At 41.4% G+C, this 22,912-nt stretch overlaps 2 protein-coding genes across 12 annotated transcripts in view; one reads left to right on the top strand and one right to left on the bottom strand.

Annotated features, from left to right (window-relative positions):
* The window catches only part of SHLD2 (shieldin complex subunit 2), a 43,966-nt gene extending 38,334 nt beyond the window's left edge, over positions 1-5,632 (bottom strand). For 5 of the 11 annotated variants that reach the window (XM_069796112.1, XM_069796113.1, XM_069796108.1 and 2 more), the window contains exons 1-2: positions 5,146-5,470; positions 3,078-3,162 (exon numbers count right to left, since the gene is read on the bottom strand). The gene's annotated coding sequence lies outside the window, so the exon portion shown is untranslated. Of the gene's footprint in view, positions 1-3,077; positions 3,163-3,301; positions 4,734-5,145; positions 5,471-5,520 lie in introns of those variants that run through there. The other 6 variants (XM_069796109.1, XM_069796115.1, XM_069796111.1 and 3 more) reach the window with 3 other exon arrangements.
* Positions 5,633-5,871: 239 nt separating this feature from the next.
* GLUD1 (glutamate dehydrogenase 1) overlaps positions 5,872-22,912 on the top strand; it is a 31,198-nt gene continuing 14,157 nt past the window's right edge. The window contains exons 1-5 of the mRNA XM_069796102.1: positions 5,872-6,435; positions 18,386-18,466; positions 19,310-19,365; positions 20,253-20,316; positions 21,992-22,086. Coding sequence (XP_069652203.1) covers positions 6,000-6,435; positions 18,386-18,466; positions 19,310-19,365; positions 20,253-20,316; positions 21,992-22,086 — 732 coding nt within the window. The 5' untranslated portion in view covers positions 5,872-5,999. The remainder of the gene's footprint in view (positions 6,436-18,385; positions 18,467-19,309; positions 19,366-20,252; positions 20,317-21,991; positions 22,087-22,912) is intronic.

The following is a 22,912-nucleotide window of genomic DNA, read 5'->3' as shown; positions in this document are numbered from 1 at the left end:
AACCAAACACTTATGACTGCTTAAATAACAGATTCAATCATTATTTTGCTCAGCTACTGATTTTTTTTATAGCAGTGCCTCAAGTATAAGAAACAAGACCCTCACTTTAGACTAGCATTTTCTAAAGAAAGTCCCTACCAGGCTAAACATACCAACTTCCTACTTGACTTGTACACTTAGAGTTTCACTCTCTACTTTTACAGTGCTACAGACAGGCAAAAAGTTACTATTTATACATTAACAAGATGTTAGCAGCTTATACCTGAATTTAGCAATCATGAAAATACTTACATTTAATGCAAAATAATAGATAAAAATAATGTCAAACAATCAGACCACAGGTACCTAAGCATCTCACTAATAACACAAAGTATTGGAAGTTTTAAAGTCTTTATCTCAACAGGAGACAATCCAGATACCTCTTCTTCAACTCTGCAGCATTACAGAAAGCACATCTCAAATTTGCAGCATGCACAAATCTCACTTCTGCAGTCTGCCTGGAAAAACCACCAAATTCAGGTTCTTTTGTATCAAGGCCAAGGGAAGAAATAAAGAAAACTGCCAGTCTGCTATCCAGCTTTGGTATGGCTGAACACAGCTGAAGCTATATATAAGGAAAGAAAAATTATCTCACAGACCTCAGTTAAGGGATTCATAGGTCTTTACCAGAATTTTATATTTAGATGGCTCCCTCTTAGTCTCCAAACCAACAGATCTAAGTACTGATACCTTATGCTGCCAGTGAAATGCCTTTTTGTCAGCTTTAGCCTCTAACTGGTTGTAAAGAGATGACTGAAATGAAGATTTCTAGTCAAGCGTTCATTTTGTAAAAGTGCTTATATAGACAGGTCACAAATTAAAAGTCATCTTATGGGATTCACTTAATTCATGTGCTGCCTGTAATAGCACAGAGCCAGCCCTCTAGCACCACTGTAAAGCTAGGCAACTGTGCCACAATTCTCATTTCATCCCTAGTATATCACGCACTGGCTTGACATAAAACAGGAAGAATATAACAAAGAAATGTGGCACTTCGATTCAGAGCTAAGTGATAAATAGAGTATAGCAATTTACTCACAAATCTGGAATTAAAATTAGGCTCAGATTACATTAATCACTCCTTAGATTCTTGAAACTATAGTGTATTTATTTAATAAAAATATACATATTTTGAAAGACCACATGCTTTATCAACAGTGCCCCCCATTATTCTGAAGATTGAATGCTGGTACATTTTCCCACAGATAAACAGCCACCCCTTCTCTACTTTCACATCCCATGCCAAAAATAATTATACATTAAGTTTTACTTTAAAGCATTGTGAAGGTGGAAAATACAATCCATAAAACTTGGTAACATCTGGAGCTAAAGACCTGCAAAAGATTTAGATTGCCATTTGATAGTATTTTAGCATACTTTGCCACAATATGCATGCAGCTCCAATACAGCAGGATTACTGTGAAGTCCTACATACTTGCTGCCTACCTACATGCCCTCTATTTAACAGAGACATGCACAGGATTTCAACTGAGAGAAATACGAATAGGACTCGGGTTAGTATTGCTGACAGATTCATACCCTCCCATTCTGCCAGTAAGTATTATTCAACCATCCACAGATCTATTAACTCAGAGGCTGAACAGTTTTTCTTTAACAACAGTTTGGGCTAAGACAATAACCCCAGATCTCACCTATTTAGTTACACTATCAAGGTCTACATGAAGTAATACAGCGTAACACTTCAGTCCAAGAAAAATAAGCATTTTTTTTGCAACTTCTGGTGAAATGAAGAAGGGAACCATAGTTGCTCATATAGGCAATTCAAAGGGGAGCAAGAACTTGCTTCACCTTGTGTAATCTAAATTAGCCCACTGGGCTAGGACTAGAACCTCAGTTTTATGACTTGCCACATTATTTCTGGAATCACTAGAAAAAGTGTCTTCATATGTAAGTGTTACCAATATTTGGACTTTCTCAATCAATTCTGTTACCAAAGGGTAAGAACTGCCAAATGCTTCATGTGATATGGCTGACAGCTTAAAATGAAGCTTGCTGAAACAACTGTAACTCCATTTGCAGAGTATTTCAAAATCCATTTCTGTTCCCAGAAGGAAGTTCGCTTACCACAGGAAGGAATTAGTTCTCTGCCTACTGTGCGGATCAGCTTTCCTCCTGAGCATGTTGTCTAATGGATGTTCAGACTCTGAAGTCTCTGAATTGGAGGCAATCCCAAGGTTACCCTGGATTTGAAGGGGCTTAGCCAGACAAGGGGCAGAGTTATTCACAGCCATGTGAGGACCCCCAATTTCCAGCTTCTCTGCTCTCTCTCACCTACTTTGGTGAGCTGGTAAGGAGACTGGGATGCAACCTGGAGATAGCCATCCTAGCTTCTGGGAGAATCCAGTACCAGTACATCCTAGGAACATTTTAGCCAAATTGACAAACTTTGACAGATAACACTAGAGCTGAACCTAACTGACCTTTTATTTTTAATAAAAATATATTTTCTCCATTTATGATGCCACTATTAATGATGTTAGACATAGCAAAAAAAAGATTATCCTAGTCACCTACGTATTCTCAAATAGCCAATACTTCAAACATCATGGATTAAAGCAGAAAGTACTAGATTCCTGTCTTCGATCACTTTTTTCAGTAAAACTTTAAAATTTTGACACAAATTTCACTCCACTTGCTATGAAATTGATAATTTACACCTTAAAATTGTGGATTGCTTCAGGAAGGCATAATACAGTGTTTATTATTGTTCTTATATATAATAAAAATAATCTGTTAAAATTATATATAAAGATGTTTTAGAAGCAGCTTAGGAAATAATCAACTTGTTTATCTTCCTCATCTCTACTTCACAGATTTTAAATAAAAACTTATACCTATCAGGTATACCCAGTTGAATATAACCTCGTTGCAAAGTCCATGAATCATACAGACAGTTCCTACCACACAGGTATTAAGTTTTCTCTATGTATCTCTCTTCAGATACAGGTCTAAGACCAACATTCAATGTGAAACTAACAAAGTTAGTGGAACTTCTGGTTGTGAAGACAAAAAGTTACCTTAGAATCCATGCAAGAGGTTTGGTTTTGGTTTTTTTTCCACTGATGCCACTCAAATGCAAATCTTCTGATGGCACCCCATATGCTATGCAAGAACAAAAAAGGTACAGTTAATCTTTTATTATTGCAATTACCACTTTCATACCTGCTATAACTCATTCTAAAGCACATTAATTTTACTTTCCTCTGACAAATAGATTTTGCTTCAACTGCTCACCACTTACCATACAAGAACACTGGAATGGGGCATATGACTCCTGTTCTTACTCTTCTCGAATACCCTTGGGAAGTATGGTTACTCTTGCCTCCAGAAGGGATTTGAAGCAAACAAAAATATGGTAGGGACCTGCTGAGGTTGGTAAAGTGCCTGTAAACTGTACACATGATTTCATTCACAAAAACGTGCAAACAAAAATCCCTAGTTATCTTTTCTTTTAATATATTTAAAGATTAATAAATTTAACACATTGATTCAGTTATTTTTAGCATTCAGCCCACAGCTTGTTGAATATTTTGCTGAAAGCCAGTCTTGTTTAGAAAAAGAGGGCAGCTATGGTGCTACCATTACTCCAAATACAATTGTGTGACTGAACCCATGGAGAGATCCACTTTGTTCTTACACTCTCATGCCCCATACTCAGTCTCAAATACATTCACAGATATGGACTTCAAACATAGCCTGTGCAAGCAGCTGATAATTGAGTAAGGCTCATAAATTAGAGATGCCACAGCTAAAGGCAGGATAGGAGCTAAGCATGTTATCTTACTTTGATCTAAGCCTACACATTTGAGCAAACTGGTTAATCGTATTTTTCATTCAACCTTTGTGTCTCTGAAATAGTATTCTAAATAACCTACAGAACCAGGTGAAAATAATTTAGCTGACAAGGACTAATTGCCACAATACTTTTCACCACCTTCTTTTCTACACATTTACAGAACTTAAGAACTTATACAGAAGTTGAGCTTTAGCTAATGAAGGCCTGGAGATGATGGACATCAAACGGTAGCTCAAAACTAATACAACCATTAAGGACCCTGCAATTCTGTGAAGTGAAAATGAACGCCACAATAGAAGTTGTCTACGAACCACCTACAGCATGGCCAGAAAAATGTAAATCAGTAAGTTTGTTTCTGAAGCCCTGTAGGAACAGCCAAATAACAAACTGGCCTAAGCACAAACTCCATTCTTGCTTTTATTTCCATATCACTTACTATCAAGGATCTCTGTTCTCTAGACTAAGGTTATAAACCATTCTCATTACAGATAAAAGGCAACCATTCCCCTTATTACTGATCTTTATGACAACTTCTCAGGTATCTTACGATAAAGAAACAACATGAAATAAAGATAAAACCGGAGTATCAGTTGCCTGAAAAGTTTATGTGTATTGAAAGACTCTGTGACTAAGCATGCTGCTGACAAATGCGCACAAAAGTTATACTACTTTCCCACAAGCCTTGCAGCACAGCCCCTGGACGTCCACCGCAGTTAGAGATTCCTAGAGAGATAAAGCAACTTCCTGGTTATTCCTGCCCTAAGGGCATTGGTCTCCCACATGCCTAAACAGAAAAAAACCCACCCCTGTATTTTCCAGCTAGCAGCCCAATCCTACAGAAAGTGAACAAATTGCTTACTTCTTCTAAAACAAACCTGGTAAGAATGCTGCAACACAGAGTCCCCCATGCCCAGAAAGCAGATATTGCGCAGTTTAAAACAACAGTCTTAGACACATGCTCAACCGTCAGAGCTACATAACAACTCCCCTTACTGGGCCAAGACCCAGTAAAAGGTGACATGCTACCAACATAACACCTGAGCAGACAAAGCAGCTGTGTTAGCAGCTTGACTCCCCTCTTGGCCAGGCAGTCAAACACACGTGGATGAGCTGGATTTTCCTAACGGGCTCCCTTCAAGCAAGGCCTTTGCACAAACTGTCCTTTCCCTGAAGAATTTTGTACACTGCACTGCGTGGAAGCACCCTTACTTGTATTTGTACTCGCGCTAAGCGAGACCACGTTTTTACCCCGCTAAAGGGCAGCATGCGACAGCCAGGCCAGGCCTCGCCTCCCTCACCCAGAGCACTCCGGTGCCCCTGCTCGCAGCGGAGCAGAGCAGGGAGAAGGCGCTGGAAGCCGGCTACGGGCTCACAGTTCTGCTTTAGCCAAGGCTACTTGCCCCGGGGTCTTGACCGGCAACGGAGCGGAGCACACGCTGAAGCGGGGGACGGCGGAGCCCCGGCAGCCCCCAGCCCTCCGCCGGCCGCTAACGGTCACCCGCCGGGAGAGGCGGGCCATGAGTGCGCGGGGACCCGCAAAAGAAAAGGAAAGCGACCCGGGCGGGAAGCGGCGGCGAGGCGGGGCCGGCGGCGGGGCCGCCCGCTGCACGCCTGCCTGCCTGCCTGCCTGCCTGCCAGCCCGCCCCTTCCCGCCGCCGACCTACCGAAGCCCGTGAGGGAGCGGCCGCGCGCCCGCCTCCACCCTCGCGCTCCAGCCCCACGCGCGGGACCGCAACCCCCCACGGCTGCGGGCGGCAGCGCCTTTCTAGGGAGGGGGGGTAAGGGGGGGAGGGGCGTGCAGCGCCCCCGGCGCGCATGCTCGCCACACCCCCTCCGTCCCGCCCATAGCGAGACTCCCGCGCGCCGCGCCCCCTTCCCCTCCGCGAATCCCGCCGGGGGCGGGGCGGAGAGGAAGGGGCGCAGGCGCAGTCGGGAGGCGCGGCGTGTTCCTGCGCGCCCCCCCCCCCCCCCCCGGGCGCCGCCGCTGTCCCCCCGCCCCCCTCCTCCCCCACCCCGAGGCCGTTTAAAGGCGGCGGCGGCGTCGCCCCGCGCCTATTGTGGCAGCAGCGCCGCGCCGGCATCCGGCACCGCCGCCCCGCTCCTCGCCTCTGCGCGCGTAGCGGCAGCGCCGGCGGCCGCCGCCATGTACCGCTACTTGGGGGAGCAGCTGGCGTCCCGCCTGGCCGCCGGCTCGGTGCTGGCGGGCGCGGAGCCGGGCGGCCCGGCAGCGGCAGCCGGGGGGGTGGCGGCGGCGGTGGCGGCGTGGGGCGGGGGCCGGTGCCCGCGGCGGCACTACTGCGAGGCGGCGAAGAAGGAGGACGACCCCAACTTCTTCAAGATGGTGGAGGGGTTCTTCGACCGCGGCGCCAGCATCGTGGAGGACAAGCTGGTGGAGGGGCTGCGCACCCGCGAGAGCATGGAGGACCGGCGCCACCGCGTCCGCGGCATCCTCCGCATCATCAAGCCCTGCAACCATGTGCTCAGCGTCTCCTTCCCCATCAAGCGCGACAACGGCGAGTGGGAGGTGATCGAGGGCTACCGGGCGCAGCACAGCCAGCACCGCACCCCCTGCAAGGGAGGTGAGACCCGCCGCCACACACCGTCCCCCCCCACGCCCCCGCCCGGTGGCCGGGCCCGCCGCAGCGGCGCGGCGCTGCCCCGCCCGCAGTCGCCCTCCCGCCGCGGGGCGGGCGCTCCCCGCTCCCGGAGGTGCCGGGGCGGGGGGAGGGCGACGCGTGGCTCCCCGCTGCCCGCCCGCCCGGCCGGCGACCGGCCACGGCCGTTCCGGCGAGGACGGGCAGCCGCCGGCCTCCGTCACCTGCGGTATCTGGTAGCGACGGGAGGGCGGGAGCAGGGGCAGAGCGGTTCCCACGCGGCCCTTCGGCGGTCTGCCGCCCGGGCTCCCCGCCAGCGACCTCCCGGTTAGCCTAGGTGCGAGGTCTCGGGGCGGGCGGGCGCGCCTTGGCCGCGGACGTGGCTGGTCCGGCGCCGGGCGAGGCGAAGGGTGCGAGGGCAGCCCGCCCAGTTGCTCGGTGTGACTCAAGGCTGGGTAGCGGGTGTTGGAAAACACGTGGGAGCTCCTCGCTTGAAGCGTCCGCTCTCCAGCCGGGAGCTGGAGCAGCTGTCCCTTTGCGCGCTGCCCGCTGCGTTCGTGAAACCCGGACGCTCGCCCAGAAAACGTCGGCAGAGGAAAATAACAAGCTTTCCCGGTTACTGGCTGGGTACGCAGGAAGAGCCAAGAGTGATTTTTCTAGGGAGAGCTGACTTAGCGTAGGCGAGTCCAACGGCATGCCTGTGCAAAGGGACCCGGAGGGTGAATCCCTCTGGATTCACTCAGTCAAACTCCCTTTTAGCCCGGGATAGATGGTATTTCCTTGGAAAGCAAATACGTATGTCCTCCAGCGTAACTTATTCAGGAGCTCTGATCTTTGTGGACAGTTAAGTATCGGAGACCATGTCAGGACTGTGGCTCAAACCAGAGCTTCTATGGTCTGTAAACACATTTCTTTTTCTTCAGCATAGATCAGCTTTATGGTAAATAATGACGGTCGCAGAAAGCAAAGTTTTCTCTGTGATTTTGTTTCAGGGAAGACCTCTGACTTTGAGAATTGAATAGGAAGGGTGTTCTTAGTTTAATGTGTTCTTGCTAATCAGTTCAGCTGGTGTGTATATATGCGACACGGGGTTTTTCTCTTTGCGGCACAGATAGCCTGTCCTGTTAACGTGTTTACTAACTTTCCAAAATCAAACATGTAGGGAGGTTCCTGTGACATGCTTAATTCTTACCTGAAAGAGGTTAACTCAACTTTTTGTGATTACTTGGAACAAGAGTTACTGGCGTCAGACTTAGTTGTAGCTGAAGGTGGGTATGGCTGAAGCCTCCTCTGTGTGGAGCTACTGTTTCTATGCCATTGCTATAATTTCTTTTAAAACACTGATGGTTGTTACACTGCTGTTTTGTCACTGCTTAGGTTAAGTTACTTTTTGCTCCTGCATACAAAGTCCTTTTCTGTACAGCCTGTGTTATTTGTAAGATCCCTTCTTGTGTAACAAAATACAGTTCTGTGGCAAATGAAGTAACAAGATAGTATTTAATATATGATAACTTCCAATATTTCACATCAGTATTGTTCAGAACTGAAAGGATTAATGTTTTCACAACAAATAATTATAAAATACTTGTATGTGAACAAAAAATGCCAATCGGGAGATTGGATACTTTCTGGTCTGATAACCTACGTTTCTAAATCCTCAACAGAATTTCTTGGTTTTCTGTAGCATTTGTTATGCCTGTCTGCACCGACACTGGAGCAAACACTGGAGCGTTTACAGAAAGTTACAACTGTAAATTTCAAGGCAGTTGGAAATGACAGCTAAAGAAAATACAAAGTCTCAATAGTTTGTCCTTTTCTTCCTGTGCCACTCCCCACCCTCCATGGATTTAGAGAAGGAGTTGCAAATGATGCTTCCTTTCCACTCTTTTCAGCATAGTGTTCATAAATGGATTTCACCTTCTAATGCTCTCTAGGAATTTGCTCACTATCAGATGACAGGTCTGGCTTTGCAGTAAATTTAAATGGGATGTGTGATAAGTGTAGATCGACTGCTTGAAACCTGCTATGAAAAAAAAAGTGGGAAGAAGTAGAATGTTTCTACTTGAACTGCAAAGAAGAGGAGTGGTAAAGATATTTCTGCATTTATGGTACACTTGGTCCACCCGGAATGCACCAACAACTTGAACTTTTGTCTAAACGTGATTTTTAAACTAGAATCCTAGTAGTCTCCACAGGAAAAAAAAAAAAAAACAAATGCAAAGCCCAGTGAAATATAGCTCAAACTCCATAATAACATGAAATAGGAAAACTTGCTGAAGTGAGCATCCCACACACTGTGGAGCCCAGAGTCCAATGCAACTAATTCACACCAGCAAGAAACAGCAAGGGACATAAGGCCACCTTTTAAAAGAAGGGGTGAGTTGGCATCTGGAAGACTTGCAGAGCAGTAGGAGGAACACAGCTTCAAGGTCTCTCAGGTGCAGAATTGTGAACTTTAACTTTGCAATTACTGAAAAGTAAAGTTTGATAAAATAAGGTTCTGCGTACTAATTTTTTTAAGGATATGTATTTGGTACTAAGAAAGAGATAGTGTTTAGTTATTGCTAGGTAATCACTAGCAAGTAGGGATGCTTTGTCATCTCTGTCATTCTTTTAAGGAGCATTGTACTTTAAATGCTCATCTCCTGTATTTGTTGAGGTTTACATAAGCTTAAGGATAAGAGATGCTGTTTAGAGAATATTAAATAGTGTTCTGTCTGCAGATTAGACATATGATCAAAGTCCACTTTAAGATTCAAGTATGGAATGCAGGAAAACAAATGTTTTTAGGTCTTTTAAAGGCTGTCTTCCTTTAATTTTGTTCCTCATTTCTTTTCGTACATCCATACCAAAATACTTCACTGGTGATTGTATGTTATTTCCGTATACCTTTTTGTCCATAAGGTGATTTAGAGATTTAACCATGAACTAATGAAGAATTTGTACTGTAAATCAAATTAAAAAAATCTTGATTTAAATGCTCTAAACCTGGAGGCAGCTGAATTACTTGAGAAAACAGAGACTAAATAAACAGTTGAATTATCTGCACTTCAGCAGTACCTTCTGTTTCTACTAAATGTTTGTAGCTTAACTTTATAGCAGTTAGATTATGTTTCTTTGGTCACAGACATCAATTTCTTTGCCTGCTCATTCTCTTCTAGAGTGAAACCTCAACCCCTGCCTAGTAGTCCAGCCCACATCTGGAAAGTGCCAAATTTCTTAATGTGAGGTTGACCTTTATGAAGCAGGTTTAAAACTCACATGTGCATGCAGATGATACCTGCTGGTAGAAATGCAGCAGTTCTTGACTGGCAGTCCTTCTGTACTTCCTTCTCTTCTGGCTTCTCTGTTGCCTGCAAGTAGAAATAACTCAGCAGAGTGAATGCCAGCAAGAGGCCTGCTTTGAAAATAAAGCTCCTGAGTGGATGGATGACTGTGGCCTGATACAGAAATGGAATGGCAGACCACGTGGTTTGGGCTGGATGAAGGCAAATTCAAGATCAGTCTTACATTTTTTGCCCAGGCAAACTTCTACACCTGGGTGGGAAACTTGACTGTCACATTTCTATTCAAGAAGTATGATGCTCTTAATACCCTAGTTCTAACAATCTAAGGCATAGTTAATAAAAATAGGAAGTTAATTAATGGCTTATCCTACTCTCCTCTCTCCCCCCCAAAACAGGTGTAAAAATACAAGTCAACTTCATTGTGTTGGACAGAGTTGTCACTACACGGTAGTGCAGGTGATTCTTCACTGGGTCAAGAGAAGTGCTTTTCAGGAAAACTGGCACTAGGTACTGAAACATGCTTTCTTTTCAGTTTATAACTTGTGGGTTTTTTCCACCTCATTGAGAGAACCCAGAAATAACATTTCTTGTTGCATCTTGTGGTGCTTACCTATTTAATTGTTGTAGAAATTAATCCTTAATTCTGCTTCGGGGGTTGCAAACCTTTGCAACTTGAGAAGGTGGTGATACTTTTTCTTTTGGTGTGCTTCTCTTCTGTGCTTTAGGAATCTTTACAGAATGGTCGTGAATATACCCATTTAAGCAGTAGGCATCGCAGTATGTCCAGCACGCAAGTCCAGGTTTTAAAAACTCTGTTTTTTGCAATGTAACGGTTTGCTGGAAAGGAAAATTTAGTTAGATGCCTCCTCATTCCATTGAGAACATGGAGATAAGCAGTTTTCTTGTGTGTTGGAACTCAAGTTGCTTACGATCCAAACTTAGTATTTATACAACTGGACTGATGCTGCGTGGTAGCTGAAGTAATGCTCTGGGTCAGATCACTCTTTCCTTTGCTTATGCGGTGACTTGCATGCTAGTGGCCAGCACTAACAGGAAACCACAGCTGCTCTTGTTCCCTGCACTGACAGCTGCCGTAACTAAAACAAACCAACTGGGGTACAGGAAATGAGATGGCTGAATACAGATGACTTTGTTGAAAAGTACTTCGGCAGTTCCTACTTAAAATAATGAATCTTTTAAATAATTTAACCAGGTTCTATGAAAGGTGTAAAACTGGTTAAGCTGCTTTTTCATGTGGTTGCTGATGGCTGTTTTCATTAATAGGTCAGTTTCAGAAAATAGATAAAGCTTATTGAGTTCCTACCTGGTTAGTAGTACGGAAATGATTCCATGTTTGTTAGGCAGCATCTACTGCAGGGATAAAGCTATTAAGTGGTTTTAAAACTTTTTAAAGCCTTTGCACGTTAACCGACTGTCCAATAGGTCTATTATCAATGAAACCAAATTAATCAGAGCTGGGAAACACCCTAACCTTTTGTTCATGCTCACCCAGATTGCCTTAACGATGTCTCAGCTGCTTCCTCAGTTCAGCAAGGTTTTAAAACCATCTTTAGTTCCAGACTAGATTTTGTCTAACTTTCACTTACATAGGAATTTTGAAAAACTTTTGTCATGCGTTACTTCAGAGTTCACTATCTGTATATAAAGACAGATGATTCTTACATTATTTGCTCAGTTGACATGGAGGTGAATGAATCCGATTTCCTGTGTGGTGCTGCCTTGGCTGGTTAGTGGAAGGAGCTATTCTGCATTACCAAACTTTCCTGTCTTCTGGTTCTGGCTGCTTTTCTTCTGCCTATCAGGATTTATCCTTCTCACTTGACTTATGAGTTCATGTTAATGAGTCTTATTACTGCATAAGATGACATTTACTCATGCTAGCCTTGATGCAGTTTTCCAATTGCAGAGGTCTAAGGCTGATGCCAATCTCAGTGCCCAGTCACCAGATAGCCCCTGTTGTACGCATTATCTTGTCTAAACCCGTATACATACATCATGATGGTAACCTTACTTGCAAAAGAAAAAGCTTTACATGCAGTAGTTGGACCACTACAACCCCATGTGCTGTCTTGGCTATCCTGACATTGTTTATTCCCCTTTGTAAGTGGGGGAAGTAAGAAGTGGTGCTACACGGCATCTTCACTTCAGCAAAGCTCTGTTTGTCCTGGTGGCTTTGCTTTAAGTTGTGCATGGATGAAAGTTCTGAGGTCATGTCTTTGGCCTAGGGGCCTTTGAGGGTAAGACATGGAAATGTACCCTAGGGGGACCATGCAACAGATGGAACTATAACAGACCATCTGTAACCTGAAATAAACCATGGAAACTGATCTAACTTCAAAGGAATACGAGAGTTTTATGGAAAAGTAATTAGCCTAACTGTGGTGGTAACACTTGCAGTGTTATAGCTAAAGATTATACGAGTGCCTTATTTTCATAGGTTTCTGTCCTCTTATTGTAGCTTACCTGACTTTACAATTAGTACGACAGTGGATATATATTTAAATTGCAAATTGAAAAAAAAGGGACAAGGAATGGGTGTCCTGTGCTTTTGCTGTCCTTTAATAAACTAGTTGCAATTCTTAGTGAACTGTATCATGTTTGTGTTTTTACCTCTGATACTCTTGCAGGAGGCTATGCCTTGCTCTTCTGGCTATGAATCTTTTCAGTCTTAGCTTTTTCATATAATCAGCTCGTACCATTTGTGCAGTAGCCAGCTTTGTCCTTGATCTTAAATAGTTGTTTTCCCTTGCTACTGTTGGCTCTTTGTCTATTTATAGAGAGGTCATACCTCTCTCAGCATTGGGCTTTCTGGATAAACATGTGTTGGAGGGGGTGAGAAGGGGAATCTCTGGTGTGATAGTTTCCCTCCTGTTCTCTGGGTCATCCTAGCAGGTATTCTTTGTTGCATGAATTGCAACAGCTCCATCTTGTTAGGAAATAAACTCTTAGGAAGAGCATGGAATTTGCCTGCTTCATGTCAGCACCGTGGTGGCTTATTGTTTTGTGGCTCCTATGGCATTTGGAGTAGCCAGGGCCAACTCGTGTGTTATTTCCGCCTTCTGCACACACCCATGTGTGTGGTATTAATATCTACATGGAAGGAGTGTTACTGCATCTCTGTAGCAGTCCTTGTTACTACAGTGTTGAGTGCAGTTTAATGAGCAGCCTAATCCTTTAGGTAGGGTTGAGGTAGTTCTGTCGGCGAGACTCTATTTCATAGCCTTATTCTAAGTGCATAAATTCAGGTAACATGTGCTTGCCTGCTGGTATACTAAATTTGCCATATTTGCATTTAAAACACAAGGTCTAATGCACCACGCATTATTTTTTAATAGAGAATATTCTTAGATTTTCTCTGCATGAAATGAAACAAAAGTGTATGTGTATACATTTAAGTATATTTCAAGTGTAAGTACAGCGTACTAAAAGTATACAAGAAGTGGTATACTGAAGTATTCTGTCTGGTCGAGTACCTTATGGTCACTGAATAGATACTTGTGGTTAAATCAGAATGGTGGGATGTGTCCATAGGGGAATCTCTTTCCTGCCCCAGGTTATAGCTGGCTAATGCTGTGTAGTAAGAGATAATTATTTTTATCATCTCCTCTGTTGGCAGTTAGTGAATTGAATTTAGGAATGAGTACTTCTTGTTGCTGATTGGTGTACAATGTGCTTGTTTTCCAGCACTGAATTACTCATCTTGCTTTGTTAGGTCTGTCTGGAATTTCTTCATCTTCAATCATTATAAATTTGTCATTGTGCTGTTTACCACACTTTCCAAATGGTTAAATAAGGCTAAATAGTTTCCTTCTAGGGAAGGCTGGATTGTTTTTCTGGATTTAGAAAAATTTACTTGTTCTGAAAGAGCCTAAGGATTGCTTGGAACATCTGTTCCTGCTGTGTTAGGTGTCAGTGATTATGTAGAGTTTGATAGCATTATAATCAGTCTCACTTATTTACTTCCCAAACTTTGTCTAAATGAAAATGTTATACATAATCCAGAGTTAAAACATTAAGGAACTAAGGCATTGCAATAAATGCTGAAGCTGATCTATGGATTTTGCTGAATAGTTTGAACAAGGTGAGCATCTTTACTGAAGCTCCTTTAGACTCTGCATGTAATGTCAGCCTTTGGACAGGGTCAGGCAAGCTGTTAACTCACAGAGCCAGTGCAGAATCCAGTGTTGCTAATTGGGATGTTAATATGGCTGTAGTCAGTCCTAAAAACTTTCAAAGAAGATCATGAAATCTGTTTTGTTGAGTACTGTATGGATAGTGTAGGGTAGCTGCTGCCCTGGAATGCTTGTTCTGATGAGCAAGCATTTTGCAAATAGAGGTGAGCAGAAATGCACCATCTTAACAAGAATTGTCAACTGTAAAGGACCCAAATTAGTTTCAAAGTTCAAAAGATGATCACAGCTAGAAGAAAACACCAAAGTCAAAGCAGGACAAAAGCCTTGGTTAGTTATTAATAATTCAGGCTGAGATGCAAATCTGTTCCAGGTTCTGGGGAACTTGAGAGACTTGCTAAGATTTGCAAGGTATTTAGTGCAGGAGGAGTAGTTTACCAAGTGTTTTGCTCTGGGCTGTTACTATGGCAACTGTTTAGTTTTGAGACTTTGAATACTTCATGCTCATTAGTGGTGAGGGCATATGTAGATACTACCATTTAAGATCACTCCACTAGAAGATCAGGAAATAATGACACTAACTTCCCTAAACTGAGATTTTTAGGCATACTAGAAAGGCAGTAATCATCCTTGAAAAACTGGTGGATCTGTACACCATGTTTTCTAAGGAAGCATAATAAACACACTGAACATCATGAAATGTGCTGAACTCTGTACAATGTAAAATCTAGTAGGATGTATAGCCAGTTTTCTTTGAAATGAAGATCTTTCTCACATGCCTGTTAGTACACTCCTTGCTACAAACCTGCTGATTAAGATAGTAACTGACTGCTATTATTATAGAATCAAAAATACAGTCTTACTGATAATTACAACATTGACTTTTATTAAAAAAATACTGTTTCAAGTGCTTTGCTACCTCCATTTGGAAAAGTGAAAATTAATCCATAGCATCTGTCTAAGAAGCTAAGCTTAAATCGTTTTACTTTGGCCAAAACAATTACTAGGCTCAGTGCAAGAGGTAACTGGATGAAATATATCTCCAAAATACAGATCAAAAAAGGAAGCTTTAAAAGCATAGACAGTGCAATGTGATGATAAAGCCTTCTCTTTATACTGACCAGTAATAAAACAAAATTAAAATGAAAACATTTCCTCATCTAGAAGGTCTTGTGCATAGAAAAACAAAGTCTCTCTTAGCATGCTGTTTAACTTCTTGGGGTGTGGCAAGGAAAGAGAATTCTCAACTAGAACAAGAATTTGTATGTTTTCCAGTGAAAAGTATTTTCCATGGCAGTGAGTCATACTGTAACTTGAGGCTTTCTTCAAACTATTTTTTGTAGCTAGTTTGCTGTAAAAGTCACAAGTTTCCAGAGACTTACTCCATGGGACTTGCCAGGGTTTAAAAAAATTATAATCTTGCTGTGTAGCAGCGACTTTCATTTGCTTATGTATTAAGAATCTTAAAAAAAAAATCCCCAGTATTTATCTGTTCATGTGGTCCATTTTTAGACTCAGGCTATTGAATGCATAGTAACACTGCCAAAAGAGCCATACAAATGCGTGGCAATACTCTCCTGCCAAATTAGGAAGCTGTCAAACTAAATTTCACTGATGTTCAAATAGAATAGAAATTAAGTCTTTTAACTTTGTGCATCCCCTTGCAGATGGAATGTACTGCATTCTCAGACGCCTGCTTCTCATCAGTCCTAACAGCTTAGCACAAATAACTTTCCTGTCAAGAGGTGGGCCTTCTGTAGAGTAATTGCAATTCCTGGAAAACAGTAACTGGCTGAATTGTGAAAAGGAATGAAATGTTAGCACATCTTAAATGTTATCCACTTGTGCCACAGAAGGGAAGAATCGTCACACCTGTCAGGGAACCTGGAATCCACACCCTGAACTTTTCTTGACACTGTAATGAAAGTTTTTAGCAAATAAGCTGGAGCAAAGTAGCTAGTGAAGTCAGCACAACTCTCAGGATAGACTAGTCTCCCACTCATGAAGATAAAGCCAGCAGACAAGCCATTTCAATTAAAGCTGTTTAAAAGGCTAGAAAAGAAGCTAAATCTTGCTCAAAAATATGAAGTTGTTCAGAAAAGGACAGTTTCAGCCTCAAGTCTAAAAGTTTTCCCTATTCTGGTATATGTACATGGGTGACAAATAGGCATCTCAGCTGAAAGCCTTTCAGTACTTTGTTAGTCTTGGGGCTTTTACCCTATTTCCCTTGGTATGAAAGTTTAATACTAATTACAGTAAAGTTTTCAGTAACCCTTGACTGCAATACAAGGAAACTAGAGATGTAACAGTTTTGCATGTGTGTGAGTCTTCCAGTTAAACTGCTGCTTGCTCACCTTTTCAGATGCCATCTTCCATATGATGTGCAGAAGAGGCTGCTTTCTCCTTTTGTATTTCGCTTCCCTGTTAAAACTGTGCAAAATAACTATCCCTAACTCTTTAGTCCCCCTGCTGCTTTCCATATGTGAATAAACAACATTTTGTGTGCCTGCAGGAGTACAGTTGGAGCAAAATGGCTTTGTGTATACAACTTGAAGTTTGAATGAATATATGGGTTGAATAAACACACAGTGATCTAGTTCACCTGGGAGCGGAGGGGCAGAGTTCATTTCTGCCCAGCATAGATTGTGGCTTTAGGCTTGGCTGGCTTGAGCAATGCTCAGATGAGACCTGTCCCCAGAGTACTTGCTCAACCAAGGGGGAATGATGTACCCAGGCAGGACAGTCAGTGCTGTAGGTGGTGGTTGTTCTTGCTCGGGGCTTGACAGCAGGATAACCACTCCTCCTCAGAGTAAGAAGTGTTAAAAAAACCATGTACATTGTAATGTTGAGTCATCTGTTGGGCTCTGATAGATTCCACTTAAATTTCAAATATTACTTCCTGTGAGAAGGTTCTTGAAAGCACAGGCATTAACACCTTACAGCTACCTCAGTCAGAAACTAATTAGTTTGCTTTTGGAGACCACCCTTCCCCCATATACACACTAAATTTAAATTCTGTTCTGCAGAGGCATGGTACTTTCTTTTACTGATTGAACTCATAAGAAAGCAGCACTTGGCCCTCAGCTTTGTTTGAGCAGCACTCAGTTCCTTTGAAACTGGGATTGTTTCCAGAGCATTCAGGAGTGGCTTTCATAGCAGCACAGTGCTTTAGTTTGGATGATGTATGCTGGTCTTTTTTCACTCCTGAGGACCTGAATATGGTCTTCTCTTTACATAGTAGGAAATTTGTGATGCCTTGTCCTAGCATCTAAAGGACACTCTGTGCCTGCTACAAACCACCATGCAACTTGGCACAACCCACAGCCAAGGAATTAGGGAGCAGAGGTGGGGATGATAAATTCTTCATGGCTCTGTTATATGCTTAGTGATGTAGGAGCAGCTTGGATAGAAGCTAACATATAGCTGTAGGGCTTTTTTTGCCGTGGCCACATGACTTTGGTCACTGTATTGATCTTAAATGTCATATTTAGGCTTCTGTAGTTCTGTGTATGTGCCCTGTCAGTTTGGTTAAGTATTTTCTACTCTGCAACTACCTCCAGAATACATGAATTTTAACTTTGAGTTCAATTAATTTATTGGGCAGCTACAACCCATTTTTTAGAAGACCCTCAAGAGTCAGGCAGGTGACAGATCTCCCTACCTTTGTGTGATCATTTTCCACTTAGTTTTGAACTGCCTTGAAGGCCAGGATCACCCATTTTGCATCCACGCCTCTTTCGGACCACAACAATTTGAATTTGTATCTGGACCGTGTGTCAGCACATGCTTGCAGTTCTGCTGAATGACTGAGAGCAGGGCATGCAGGTGTGGGCTGGCTTCCACGTGGGTGCGGGATGGGTGGCCTGGTCACACAAGTTTGCTGGGGTAGAGTTATTCCATCAAAATGTTTTGAACAAATTTGAATTAGCGGAGTGGCTTGCTTTCTGTTATGTGGCTGTGCCTAGCAGCCAGAGCCCTGAAGCTACATATGGTTTTGTTGGACCACAGCCAGTGTATTGCAAGTCTCATAACTTAACAGGAGTTTGCATTACTCTAGCAAAAAGATCTTGATTATAACCTGTACTAATAAGTTATGTTCAGGAAAAAGGTTCATCTTCTATATACAATGAATGAAGTCCAAACCTAAAGATCTTATGGAATGCTGATGAGCTTTATCAGCCTCTTGAAAACTCTACCTCTAGTTATCTATCAGCTTGGCTCATCTTCCTCCCAAGGAATACTCACTTTTGTTCCAAGGTTGAGTGCTGCTGTTAAACTACTTAATAGAGAGTTACTGAAGTCTTGAATTTCTACTAGGTTAAAGATAGATATTTAAGTAGGAGAATGAGGAATTGTTCTTTAAGTCTTAAAGCAAATAAGTTGATAAATTACATACTTGCATGTTACAGATGGCTGGAGTAGAATTAATCTTCCCAATTTATAAATACCTATGAAGTTGTTCAGTGAATTCCTTTTTTTCTCGTGTGTCTTTTGCAGGTATTCGTTATAGTTTGGATGTTAGTGTGGATGAAGTGAAAGCCTTAGCATCTCTAATGACATACAAATGTGCTGTGGTTGGTAAGTGATAGTTTTTCAAGCAAGGATACAATCTTTAATTTCAATCAGTACTAATGTAATTTACAGAAAAAACATCTAAAGGATTCATTTAAGTTTTAGACATTAATCTCTGACTAAAATCTGTAGCAAGATGGGAAAAATATATAGTGACCAAAATAATAATACATATTCCCTCTGCTGTTACTGTAGATACTTGAATAAAGTTGCATTTTCATTTGAAAAGTCCAAATTCTGCTAGTTACCCCCTCCCGTAAAAGTACTGTGTCTTGAACTCAAATCAAAGTATGACAAACTTGGATTAGGAGGGGGCTAATTTTAGGGGGAACAGATGGAGGCTGTAAAGGATTCAGGCAGGGGAGCTGTGTAGAGTTAAGGATAAAATTCCTGTATGGGTTATAAAGAAGTATAATTCATACACAGTTGCTAAATTGTAGGGGAGTTTGGAGATAATCTGCACATTACGTGTAAGAAAACAAAATACTTTCTTAAAGTATATAGAGACACTTCACTTAGGACTTCAAAATAAAATTTTTGAGCTAAACCAGTAAAATATAAATTGTAAAACTTATTGCTTCTACAAGTGCCAAGTACAAGAGCGTGAATAATAGAAAATTTAAATCATGAATGTTTGAGTTTCAAAGACCATTTTCAAGCTGCCCTTGAAAGATTTCCCATTTTTATAGGAGTACCTAGATCAGATTATAGTTTACGCTTGTGAAGCCCTAAATGTGGCAAAGCCAAATTCACTGCTAAAATCAAAGATATAATTACTCACACATATTACTGATGTGTTCTGCCTTTGTTGTTGAAAAAGTAAAATGATTTTCCTTTGCATTCTTGTAGATGTGCCATTTGGTGGGGCAAAGGCTGGTGTCAAGATCAATCCCAAGAACTACACAGTAAGCTTAATCATAGATAAAAATTTGGTTAACTGCAGTACTGAAGCCAGCCAGTTAAGAAAGCTCTTCTAAGGGCATTATTGACCACTTAAAACTTCCTGCCACTTCTGCCTCTATAAAGGCTGAATTTAGCTTGTGCATGCAATAGGTAGGAAAAGAATTTTTTAAAGGTCTGTGTTTCAGCGGTGGAATACTTCAATTATTTAATTTATTACTTTTTTTCTTGAAGTCAGGAGACTACAAATAATTTGGAACCTGAAAAGTTTTTAAGTTGATACTGTTAATAAAGGCTTAAATTAAATTACTCTTAGAAAAAAGTTAATGTTTTTGTTTATTTTGACAAATAGTTTTATGCTCCATTAAACCTTTCTATGCAGTGTTCCAGTGTGAATAATAACTAACTTGGCTTATAACTAGTTTACTGCAGGCTTGCCTTCTTCCCCTAATTAAAATAACTCATACAGAAAGGAATACTAGAATATGTAACAGATATTCTAAGCTTGAAACTCCTGTAAGGATTTGTGTGAAGTTGTTCAACTGTGTTGATTACACAACCGGCAGGCCAGCTATTGCTGGTGCTCGTTATAAATCTCTCACATAGGATATCAGATTTGTTTGCTGGAAATCTCTGCTACAAGCACAGCTGGTTCTTCCTGTGCCACACTCCCAACTTGTTGTGGATCAGAATGTACAGAAAGAAAGCTGAATGTTTGTTTGTGCTGCCTGAATACCAAGGGTCTGTTAGGGAGTGGCATATAAGTTATATAAATATAATTCTAAAAGAAAAGGGCATCTGTTTATGCTTGGGCATAAGTCCTAGCAAATAGTCACAAAAACAAAATAAACACTAATGATTTCTTGTGATATTTATTGCATTTTCTCTGTAGGACAATGAATTGGAAAAGATCACAAGAAGGTTTACCATGGAGCTGGCAAAAAAGGGCTTTATTGGTATGTTGTGCAATTTTACTATTAAAATTTAGGAACCTGATTTATTGTGCATTGGCAGTGTCCACTAGATAGTATCCTTAAATAACACTGGTTTTGAGAGCTGTAAATAATTTGGGTATAGAACTTTCAGCAAAGAGCCACAAAGAATCAAGTCATTTCATCTCAGTGCATTTTAAAGGGAACTGTGTGTTAACTTTTTTCTGTTGGCTGTTCTGCTATGAAAAGCCACAAAAGCTGAGCTCACAGGATCCAAAACGAATCACATTTCTCTTAGAGGTAGATATTGTGACCAAGTCTGTTGCAATTTTAATCTCCAATATCAAACTCTTCACTGTTACTGTTTCCTGTAGTCTCAGTTGAGGCTTTTGGCAGATATCTGAGGAAACAGAGGAAGGAAATAGAAGATCCACCCCAGAGAAAGTTGATGGCTTCACCCATGGCAACCACAGGCTGCAAGAGAAGCATAGGCAAGAAGCATAGATGCCTGTTGTAACAGAACCTCAGCTTCTGTAATGTTAGTAGGTGTTTCATTCAGACTCTAAACCCTGAGTTGTTCTGGTAGCTTGCTGTCTGGAGTTGCTATCTGGAAGTCTTCTCTGGAGAAGGCTGAATGTTACTAGCTCAACTTGTAATTAAATGGAGGATCTTTACCTGGAGGAGGTTCTTATTCAAGTGAACAATAAGGCATGTAGCTAGTTAAAGGTCTGTCATGTATTCCTGATGTCTAACTGCCCCTGGGAATGTATATCCATTTATCTGCATTTTCTTGCTCTTCAGCCAGAGTGTTTCTCATCTGAATTAAGTTTCTGTATAAACACACTTATTGATGTTACATGTGACTAGGGTAATACTCTACACTATGCCACCTATAGTGATTGTTAGTTCAGTGACAATTAAAATGGTTTGATTAAATTTGTCTTCCTTTTTGTCTCTGTGGTTGGCACTACCCAGCTTTCACAAACCTTTTAAAAAGACTTTGAAAAAATTGGTAGACGCAGAGTTGTGTTTAAAATCTTGCTGAGCAAGTCCCTCTGATCTTAAATAGGCTGGGAAAATGCTATTTTTAGTTATCTAGAAAAAACAGAATTTGGTTTTATTATAACAGATGTGTGAAAGTTCTTTCAAAGGTTTATTTCATGAAGAAAGATGTAATGTGTCTTTCTTGAAGTCAGCAGTAAAATCGAATGCATGTCCTACAGTGCAATGAATAGGAACAGCCTATCTTCAATTTTTAAACTCACCCAAGAACAAAAAAGGAAATTTTAATGCAAAAAAACCCTCCCAAACCCATCATGGTATATAGAAATCATATGTAGATAGCGCCCTTCCTGTTGTTACAGCAATGATTGTCAAAAAAAAAAAAAAAAAAAAAAGGAAAAAAGAAAAAAGCTTTTTATGCATGATCTTACTCTGACTTTTTATTGACAAACTGACTTTCATTTTCCTGATTGGCTTGTGTGAAAGGTTGGAGGTTTTGACAGTATTGTACAAATGCGTGATACGGCATCTAAAACTGAATTGAATCCAGAAGAATCTGTTGCTCGCATAATAAACTGAGGATTAAACAGGAAAACAATTCTTCTCTGCCAAGGCCTGCCCAGTTCCCAAGGGAATAATGGTTGAAGACAACTGTTCATGTTTGGTCCTTAAAAGCTGTTTTTACTGTTGCCAACAGGACCTGGTGTTGATGTGCCTGCTCCTGATATGAGCACAGGGGAGAGGGAGATGTCCTGGATTGCCGACACCTATGCCAGTACCATAGGACACTATGTAAGTTTTGAGCAGAGGCTTTGAAGTAGAAAAACTTTTTGGTCTTTGCAGAAATCCTTTTATCTAGAAATTTATTACCATGCTGCTTAATCATATAATTTTAATTATGTGGCTCTAAATAGATTCTTGCAAACTGTAACAACTTAATTGGTGTGAGGTTTTTAGGGTACAGTTAAGGAAAAATAGCTTTAAGGTTAATGTTTTTATACTAGGCTTAAATTAAGTTTGCCTGATACAATACTGACTGCAACTGTTCAGCAAAAAGAAAATAGACTGTTTTTAAAGGTTTCATACTTAGTCTAAAATTGGTTTCTATTTCTACCATTTCCCTCTGTTTTTCATTAGTACCATAATTACTAATTTAAAGTTGTTAAACAATTAGTTCATAGTAGTTGGTATACTCTTAAAGCGCTGAAATCTTTCTGTTTCAGACTACTGAATTCACAAGTGTTATTAAATAAATGCTCATGGTTTTGTGCATTCAAGAGACGGTGTAAATTAAATTTGCACTACTGTTATAATCTGTAAAAGTATTAAAGTTCTCTGTGGTCCCCTATAAGTAGCAAGTAGTCAGTGTAGACTTCAGCAGATTCTCCAAAATGTAAAGCAAAAGGACACCGATACAATTTACTGACCAGAAGGCAATAAAAAAAATAAAGTTTTTAAAAATTAGTTTTTAATTATAGCCCTTAATTTGGCCTTTGTCCTTAAGTTGCTGGGGCTATTTGTACCTGTTTTGACTGTACCAAAACCAAGACTGTTGACCAAACACTTTTGTTGTATACTTTTGACAGGTTGGATGAAAGAAAAATATATTATGGACAAC

This window comes from Haliaeetus albicilla, chromosome 11 (assembly GCF_947461875.1).
Source record: "Haliaeetus albicilla chromosome 11, bHalAlb1.1, whole genome shotgun sequence".
NCBI classification, from domain to species: domain Eukaryota; kingdom Metazoa; phylum Chordata; class Aves; order Accipitriformes; family Accipitridae; genus Haliaeetus; species Haliaeetus albicilla.
The sequence above is the reverse complement of the archived record's forward strand: the minus strand, read 5'-3'. Positions and strand labels throughout refer to the sequence as shown.